Source organism: Mangifera indica, chromosome 13 (genome assembly GCF_011075055.1).
Source record: "Mangifera indica cultivar Alphonso chromosome 13, CATAS_Mindica_2.1, whole genome shotgun sequence".
Taxonomy (NCBI): Eukaryota; Viridiplantae; Streptophyta; class Magnoliopsida; order Sapindales; family Anacardiaceae; genus Mangifera; species Mangifera indica.
In genome coordinates, this window is record NC_058149.1 from 14,977,048 (window position 1) to 14,986,234 (window position 9,187).

At 34.9% G+C, this 9,187-nt stretch overlaps 2 protein-coding genes across 3 annotated transcripts; one reads left to right on the plus strand and one right to left on the minus strand.

Annotated features, from left to right (window-relative positions):
• Nucleotides 1-238: 238 nt before the first annotated feature.
• LOC123194583 (aspartate aminotransferase, chloroplastic) lies at nucleotides 239-4,802 on the plus strand. 2 transcript variants are annotated; one of them, XM_044607860.1, is made up of 11 exons: nucleotides 239-554; nucleotides 656-715; nucleotides 1,219-1,413; nucleotides 1,583-1,621; nucleotides 1,706-1,795; nucleotides 1,925-2,033; nucleotides 2,116-2,225; nucleotides 2,491-2,634; nucleotides 2,746-2,912; nucleotides 3,785-4,049; nucleotides 4,409-4,802. In XM_044607860.1, exons 1-11 carry the CDS (start codon nucleotides 483-485, stop codon nucleotides 4,538-4,540), a joined length of 1,383 nt encoding a protein of 460 aa, XP_044463795.1. In that variant the 5' UTR covers nucleotides 239-482; the 3' UTR covers nucleotides 4,541-4,802. The 2 variants fall into 2 exon arrangements, with proteins under 2 accessions (XP_044463795.1, XP_044463794.1); XM_044607859.1 differs by having other exon boundaries at nucleotides 247-554; nucleotides 1,216-1,413.
• A 790-nt stretch (nucleotides 4,803-5,592) lies between these two features.
• On the minus strand, nucleotides 5,593-8,892 carry LOC123194584 (probable receptor-like protein kinase At1g80640). The gene is made up of 10 exons (XM_044607861.1): nucleotides 8,599-8,892; nucleotides 8,229-8,402; nucleotides 7,875-8,128; nucleotides 7,655-7,787; nucleotides 7,513-7,576; nucleotides 7,335-7,431; nucleotides 7,091-7,193; nucleotides 6,617-6,735; nucleotides 6,444-6,533; nucleotides 5,593-5,974 (listed from the first exon to the last, which is right to left on the minus strand). The coding sequence occupies exons 1-10, from the start codon at nucleotides 8,765-8,767 to the stop codon at nucleotides 5,816-5,818; spliced, it is 1,362 nt and encodes a 453-aa protein (XP_044463796.1). The 5' UTR covers nucleotides 8,768-8,892; the 3' UTR covers nucleotides 5,593-5,815.
• Nucleotides 8,893-9,187: the final 295 nt, after the last annotated feature.

Here is a 9,187-nt window from a genome sequence, read left to right on the forward strand (position 1 = left end):
TAATTTTTTTAAACTAACAATTTTATTGGAATCATAATATTATTGAATTCAATAAATAAAAATTTTCTTTATAAAAAAATTAAATCTTTTCAACTAATTTTTAAATTTTTTTGGTAACTTAACCACGTCATTCACTGACAAATGGCGGTCCACAATTACCTTTCCCGCTCGTGAACATCCCCATAGGTTACTCGATCAAACTACCTTATCTTCAAAAAGACTATTTCACCCTTGATCTTCAGCACGCAGATACCGCAATTACAATGTACTTCTCACTATATCAGCGACGATTCAAACGTCACTTGTCACTCTCTAGCTTAAGATCACACCAGTCTTCTCCTTTGTACTTATCGCCGCCTCCATCTTTCGCAAGGTGAAACGCTGTGAAAATCACGCAATAATTAGAACTATTTGGTGGCATCTTTCGTCAAAACTTTATTGCTTCCCTCGCTGATTCGTAACAGTTGAAGAACCGGATCCAGATGGCTTCAACAATGCTTTCTATAGCTTCAGCTTCTCCTTCGGCTTCGCTGTCCATGCACGAGACTCTCAAGGTTCTGTTCTGTTAATTTATATGAATCCTTTTACAGTTTCTGTTTAGTTCCTGATGAAATAAGTTGCTGACGTGGATCATATCAATCTCTTGTACGTTCAGCGGGGGAAGGTTAAGCTTGGGAGTGTCAAATTGACTCCAGGTTTGATGATGAAGACAAAGGTGTGCCATTTATTCTTATATTTATATTGTTATCTCTGTGGATAATCCAGATAAGTCTGTTATATTATTATTGGATTAAATAAGACATGTTTAGGATAAGGTTTTTAGATTATTTAAGCCATAATCGAAAAGCAAAAAGCTTATTTTGAATTATTGTATTATTGAATTTTATGAAATTTTTAGATATATAGGACATCTGAACACAAAAAATCAGTTTTTTAATTAATTTTCAAATTTACCAGAATTTTTTATTACATGATAATATATGTTATGAATTAAGGAATTTTCAGTAGTTTGTTTTTAAATTGAGTTGTCTTTTTGTCGTTTATGATCTTTTATTCTTATATCAATTACTCATTGGATTTGGAACTTTGCATATTGTTGATTTTTTGTTATGACTTGATTGTTTGAAAACAATTTTTTGTTTTTGGGTGTGATTTAAATGAACTTGCAATTGGAATTTATTTGTGTACTTTAATAATTATTTTTAATTCGATTAGCAGTCTTTTGGCCGGGTATCTATGGCTGTTGCAGTCAATGTGTCTCATTTTGAGGGTGTAACAATGGCTCCCCCTGATCCTATTCTTGGAGTGTCTGAGGCTTTTAAGGCAGACACAACTGATAAGAAACTCAATCTTGGAGTTGGAGCTTATCGAACTGAAGAGCTACAGCCTTATGTGCTTGATGTTGTTAAGAAGGTCAGTTTTCTTTCATCAACCAATTGTTAATGAGTTTTGTCTTTTCCCCCTATGTTCTATGTTTCCTATTCTTTCTTACTATGAAATTGTGACTGTGAGTAGTGATACTTCACTGTCAATATAACCAATATAACTTATTAATCTTATTCAAACCCTTTTCAATTTCTAGGCAGAGAGTATTATGTTGGAGAGAGGGGAAAACAAAGAGGTAATTGATGATTTCTGTTGTATAGATTACTGGACACTGTTCTTCTAACAGAGATTCACTAACAGCATTTTAATTACTTTTCAGTATCTCCCAATCGAAGGTCTGGCAGCATTTAATAAGGCAACTGCAGAGTTGTTATTTGGAGCAGACAGCGCAGCTCTCAAGGAACAAAGAGTATGTAGAATCTAGTCTGTCATATTGTAAATAGAAAATAATTTTTTAATAGTGCCATGAGAATTTGATTAAGGTAAAACAAAACTGCTCTATCAGCTTCTCATCCATTAATTTAAACAAAATTTCCAGGTTGCAACAGTTCAGGGTCTATCAGGAACTGGTTCTCTGAGACTAGCCGCAGCTCTTATAGAACGATATTTTCCTGGAGCACAGGTTTTATTATCATCTCCTACCTGGGGTGTGTATTGTCTCCCTCTAATTTGTTTGTGAAATTTGCTTCAAGGTTTCTAATTTTTGGTTCTAACTGAACTATCCTGCAGGTAATCACAAGAATATTTTCAATGATGCTAGAGTTCCATGGTCTGAATACTGTTACTATGATCCAAAAACAGTTGGTTTAGATTTTGAGGGGATGATAGCTGACATAAAGGTTGCATCTTGTCCAGAAGTGTCAAATTGTCTTTCCATTTTCAATTAGGTTCTGTTTTCTGAATTTAAGCTAGCCACTTTCATCTTCCAACATTCTTGATTTCTGAAAGAGGTTCTTTGAATTTCTCAGTAGAATTAGCGCTCTGTAACATGTTTTGAGTAAAAGAGATCCTAGAATGACATAATATATTATTTTCTATGAATTTAAATTTCTCATCTAAGTCACTTCTCTGATTTCAGTATGTTGATACTCTGTCTATCTACAGGCAGCCCCTGAAGGATCTTTTATTTTGCTCCATGGCTGTGCTCACAATCCTACTGGCATCGATCCAACCCCTGAACAGTGGGAAAAAATTGTTGATGTCATTCAAGAGAAAAACCACATTCCATTTTTCGATGTTGCATACCAGGTACTGATTTGTTTATTTTTTTATGTTGTTTTACATCATGTGAAAGTTCAGTCAAATTTTAGAACCACTTTTGTAGTGACCTCTAAATCAGAACACTTGTATGTACTACAGGGATTTGCAAGTGGAAGCCTTGATGCAGATGCATCATCTGTTAGGTTGTTCATTGAGCGTGGTATGGAGCTTCTAGTTGCCCAGTCATACAGTAAAAATCTTGGGCTTTATGCAGACAGGATTGGAGCTATCAATGTTGTCTGCTCATCAGCAGATGCAGCAACAAGGTGCGTACAATGTTTTCTCCTTATTCTTCTTCTATAATTCGCATTTCATTCTGTCAAACCATGTGCCTAAAGTTAGCATGGGATAGTTGATTACAGTCTAGTGTTGCTTTTATTTTAATTATTAGTCGTGTCAGAAACCCACTAAAAGTTTCTTGCTTAACTATGCATTGTTGTTCAGATCCCCATTCAATAAAATTGATTGATTGCTTAAATATCTAAGCCCAAAACCATTTATCTCATTATTTGAGTTTCTCCTTGATATTGGATCTCGGTTGTGTGCTGCATTTTATTTTGGGCTTGTGTTCTCAATCACTGAAACTCCCAAAACCTGGGCATGAAATCATGGTTTTTATATGCAAGTTTCTGTGAATTGATAGCTGTCTCATCGTAGGAGTTTTCTTTGGCTAGTGCTGACATATCAGCTAGTTTAGCTTATGTCTAATCGTGCATATACCATAGTGGCGAGGGGTTTGATTATATTTGCCAATTTGGAAAGAAGGAAAAAAAGAAAAGAATCTTGGGCATCCAGTTGAATTGAGAATAAAATAATGAAGTGCTGTAGGTTGCATTGGGAAGCATTACCAATGTAAGAAATCTGAACAACCTTCTTCTCTTCACAATTTTTGAAGTAATCATTGTAATTTTTGGAGCCATACCAATATATAGAGTTGACTCTTTTGCATCATCGTGTTTTTTGTCTATATTGATTATGAAGCAATTTATGATAATTATTTATAGATTAAAAAAAAATTAAACTAATTTTGGTGCAAGTCTACCAAATTATGAAGATGATTGGCTCTTACAGATAATTTCTAACTTTTGAAGTGGTGCAGCTTGGTGGAGGCATGCTGATTAATGTTTTGTACTTTCAGGGTAAAGAGCCAACTGAAAAAACTTGCTCGACCTATGTACTCAAATCCTCCTATTCATGGAGCTAGGATTGTAGCAAACGTTGTTGGTGATCCGACTCTCTTCAATGAATGGAAAGCAGAGATGGAAATGATGGCCGGAAGGATAAAGAATGTGAGACAAAAACTTTTTGATAGTCTCTCATCTAAAGATAATAGTGGCAAAGATTGGTCATTCATACTTAAGCAGATTGGCATGTTCTCATTTACAGGCTTGAATAAAGCTCAGGTAATTGCCCATGGTTGAAAATTTTTTTCCTTCAATTTCAAAATTCTTGTATATCAATTTCTCACTTTCCAGAATGTGATCCTTGCTATAGGGATTTACATATTGACATAAGATTGTGTTGATTAGTTTTATTACTGTCATTTTGACCAGATGTTTACATCTGAGGTCTCGAAACACAAACAACTATTCTTTTAAGCTAGTTAAATCCCATTTATTTCAAGAATGTTCAATAATGACATATTAGCTTCTTCACCTTCTTCATTGCATATGCATTCTCGCTTTTACTTTTTCCCTGCACTGAGCTTTTCCTATTATTATGGAACTTTCATATGTTTCTATACTCTTGTTTTGTCCGGCAGAGCGATAACATGACAAATAAGTGGCATGTATACATGACCAAGGATGGAAGGATATCATTGGCTGGATTGTCTTTGGCCAAATGTGAATACCTTGCGGATGCCATTATCGATTCATTTCACAATGTCAGTTAAAATCGTTGGATCATGAGATACTTATAAGAAGCAAGCCATTGATACTTCTGGTTAGTTTCATATACAATCATTATTTACCTTTTTTTAAGTATGAGAGCTTGTAATAATTCAAGTGCCTGGTAAAAAAGTCTGCAACCCGAGTTCTGATTGATATGTGAAGCAATAATTTGTTAGTGTTCTTATTTTTCTCTTGAAAGAGGAATTTAACAACTCTTTCCAGATCCTCATAGCAATATCTAGAAATGGTGGGTGTTGATGAGTATTATCATGTGATTGTGTAATATAATTGTCTATTTTATTTTTAATTTATAATCAGCTAATCTCATAATAACACATCGGTTTGTTTGTACTCATTACTATTGTAAATCCGGCTTTCATCACAAATTTACAAATGAAAGTGATTTGTGTTTTTATACCATTACATTATGCATGTTTGTTTCCAAAGATTTCTTTAGCATTCTGGTCGATTGCGTGTCGGCCAATACAATTCTGAACACAAACTCAAATTTTGGATACGTTTGACATTTGAGCCAACTTTTGTCATTAATTTTTTTTCACACGCAATAGCTGTTATGGTGCGGTGCCACCAACATTCTTGCTTGCAAATTTGTGTGGTAGGAAACCGGTCTTCTGACCCAATCCAAACCTTGGTTTGATTATCAAAATCTTAACTATTTAAATAAGAGTAAATTTACAAATAATGTATTATTATATGATTAAATAATTCAAATTCAAAAATAAATTAACATCTAATCACATAATATTATATTATTATTTATGTATAAAATTATATACATAATTTAATTGTTTAAATAAATATTAAAACAATTTCATGTTGTTTATTACATAAATTCGTATAGGGTTGATTGCAAAATTATTATGATGCCGTCAACATAAAAGTTTGACCAAAAACTGTACACTGACTTAAGTGTGAACGTTTGATCGAAATTGACCAGTCGGTTGAAGCGGGCAAGAGTTGTTGAACAGAAAAAAAACATCTTAAAAGAGGTCTACCTATGAAATATGGTTAGCATGGAGGAACAAATAAAATATTTACAGGGAAGACCATCTGGCTCAATATTTCAATTTTTACGAGTCTCGTATGAACAAGTGATTTTCAGAATGCTAGAGAAACCATAAATCTAAAATGTCAACGTGCAAACTATAGCCATCATGTATAAGACTAATCCGGTTCTGTGATTCAACTAATTGGGAAACCAAAATGGCGCTGCATCGTTCACAATAGTTCTTTGGTATCTTTCAGGCATTCCATCCTCAAGGTATGGTGGTGTCTGTCGGAGGCCCTGGTGGTGTAACTCTTAGAGTGCCTCCGAGCTCAACAGGAACAAGTGGTACAAGAGAGTGCAGAACATCTGTTATCAGTGGGCGGTAGCTTGGTTCTGCTTGCACACATAGCACGGCAACGGCAGCTACCTGTAAATAAGTAATATGTTTAGAGCAAATCAGTGTTTTTCTTTTTAGTATTAGACGGTTCTAGTAGCTGAGCCAAATCCAGAGGCCTTGCATATGAACATTAAAATATATCCTCCGTTCCACACCAACCATTCCTAACCTAAACTTAGTCCTGCTGATTCATGTTAATTGTTCTCCCCAATAAACAACCAATTAATCAGAAGCCAGACTTGATGATGCATTTGATGGCAAACTTTCTAACCTAACCAGAATCGCTACACATATATCTTCGGCTAATTCTTCTTCAGCTCAACCATCAACTAATAAGAAATTCTATTAAAAAAATGACACACCGAAATTAATCCAAAGGCTAGTTAGACTGGTTAGTAGAAGTCAGATTACAATTTAGATCTACTAAATGAATCCGATTGCAGATCGAAATCAAAATACCTGAAGAAGCAGTAAATGCAGTAATATGTAAGAGACAAACCTGGTACAAATGCTTCAGATCCATTGTATTTTTTATCACAGGGTCCACGATGTTTGGAAGTTTAGATCTATCTGTGAGCCGAGGCATGGCCTACATTCATAGATTAAAAAGCTCATGCATTTAATTTCAAAATTCAATCTTTTAAAACATGGTGCGTTGAGTGCAATGGATACCCATGTGACAATAGATTGGCATTGAGCTGGTGCCAGTTTCTCCACTGGCCTTTTTCCGAGAAGAAGTTCCAGAAGCACAACCCCGAAAGCGTAGACATCGCTCTTATCTGTCAATTTACCTAGAGAATAAAAAAACAGTATTTCCTATCACAAACCAAGTATAATATGAATCGCATCGCGTTCATAAAATGTTTTAATCATTTTTCTGAATCAGGCAGTTGCTTGAGATTTTCTTCTGCATGTGGTACTCTCACTTGGAATCTCGCTGAAACAACATAATAAGTAGTCCAGATGCCTTGCAGAAGCAGTACATGTGCATATATGTCAAGATAACTTATTCTATTGGAAATTTCTATGTCTATAAAACTCAGCACCCCCCAATATCATTGAAGTCATCAACGGTCCAAAAAATATATATTTTAATAAACATAGCAACTGGTCAAGTTTAAAGAGATAATCATCAAGTTGGCTTACCATCTAACAGATACTCTGGTGCTACATAACCCAATGTGCCTGAAAGCTTAAGGTTATTCTTATTTTGACCTCCATCGGCTATGGCAAGACCGAAATCGGAAAGCTGAAACCAGGGCAACGAGAGAGAGAGAGAGAGAAATGTATTAGTGGATTCAATGTTAGGAAGGAGTATATAGATAGAATCTCGAGAGTGTTATAAAGAAAAAAACATGGAACCTCATTAATTTTTGTTGTAGTACATTACCTTAGCATTAAAGTTGGAATCCAAGAGTATATTAGACGATTTCAGATCTCTATGGATGACTGGCGGATTGCAGTGCTCATGGAGATATTCTAACCCTCTGGTCAACAGTTTCGAATATAAAAATAACACTCAGCAGCCAGTCAAAATAAAGAACTATCTTATGCAAGAACAAGCTCACCTTGCTGTATCAAGGGCAACCTTCATCCGCATATGCCAAGTTAATGCTGATCCTTGAGAGGGACCTGAATAATGAAATCGAAAGGAAAAAAAATTGTCAATTCATTTTCTGATTCATATTACTCCATTTTGTAATTTCTTACCGTGCAATTGAGTTTCAAGAGATCCATTATGCATCAATTCGTAAACGATGAACTTTGTCTCGTCACTTAAGCTGTAACCCAGAAGTGAAATTATATTTGGATGCTGAATATTGCTTAGTATATCCACCTCATTCTGCAAATGAAGAAGAGCAACTCAAAGTCAGAAAAAGCATTGCAGCAAAATATAGAAAAATGATAAATTCCCCATTAATAATGATACCTCAAATTCTTTTCCAGCATCTTGAGTAGCACAATCTAATTTCTTAACTGCCACAATCAAGTTATCATCCAATCTAGCCTTGTAAACACATCCGAATCCGCCCTCACCCAAAATATTACTTTCATGAAAATTATTGGTTGCTTTCTCAATTAACTTGAAATCAATAAATGAAATAACAGCTCCCTTCTTATTAACCATTCTTACAGAATTGAATTTGCCCAAAAATGGAGATAATACAACTCCATTCTCAGCATCTCCATGTATAAACCAGCAAAACCAGAACAAAGAACAGAACCCAAATCAGCAAATCGCAAAAATATAATGGAAAATATAATCTGTACAAAAAATAAGTACCTGGGTTCTTAGCATTTTTCTTGCTGGATTTGTGTGTGCACTTCAAATGATAAAGCCAAAAGCACAACAAAAATAAAATAATTGCACCAAGTGCACTACATGGAACAACGAGCGCAACAATCATTTTGTGGTGCGAATCTACACGGCTCTGCTCGTCACTGCCCGTTTGAATTCCTGAAAAAATAAACATACAGAAGCAAAGCCTCAGCCAATATAGCATTTGAATGTTAGTTGGAAAGACAAAAGGGAGAATCTTTCATCAAATCAACAACAAAAATCAAAACTTTTCTACTGTTTCTAATCTTTGTAGCATTAAATGCACCCAAATGAGTGGCTGATTTTGAAATTTGAAGTTAAAATAGACATAAACCTGGAGAAAAAGCAGCCATTGAAGAAGAAACGGGAGAAATGAGAGGTGAAGAAACAGGAGCTGAGAATGAGAAGGCAAGTGGGTGATCTGAAAGGAAAGAAGCATGAATCCAAAAGGGTTGTCCTAGAAGAACAAGTAAACCAAGAATAAGAAGAAGAAGAAGATTCATAGTGTGTTGTTTTTTTACGAAACAAGACGAAGAAGAAGAAGAAAGAGAGAGTGAAGAGGCATGGCTAAGTACCGAGTTTGAATATTCAAAACAAACAGTACAGAACAAAGAAACAGGCTACTTGAGCTGCCAATGAAATAAATGGGCTTTTTTTAAATAGAAAAAAAATAACCTTTTGCACTTCTTTTAACCGTCTTTGTTTTTTCTCTGAGAAAAAGCTGAAAGGAGACCGAAAAGGAGACTGAAGAAAGTGAATCCCATTTTGCACCGTGGGACGGTTACGAACGGTAATAATCAAACTGTAGAAAAATAAATTTCACACCATCATTTGAAATCTCTATCTATCCGGATTCTCAATGTTTTCCATAATATTTATTCTTGTTTCACTTGAATTATTTGAGTTGGATGAAATTAATTAAG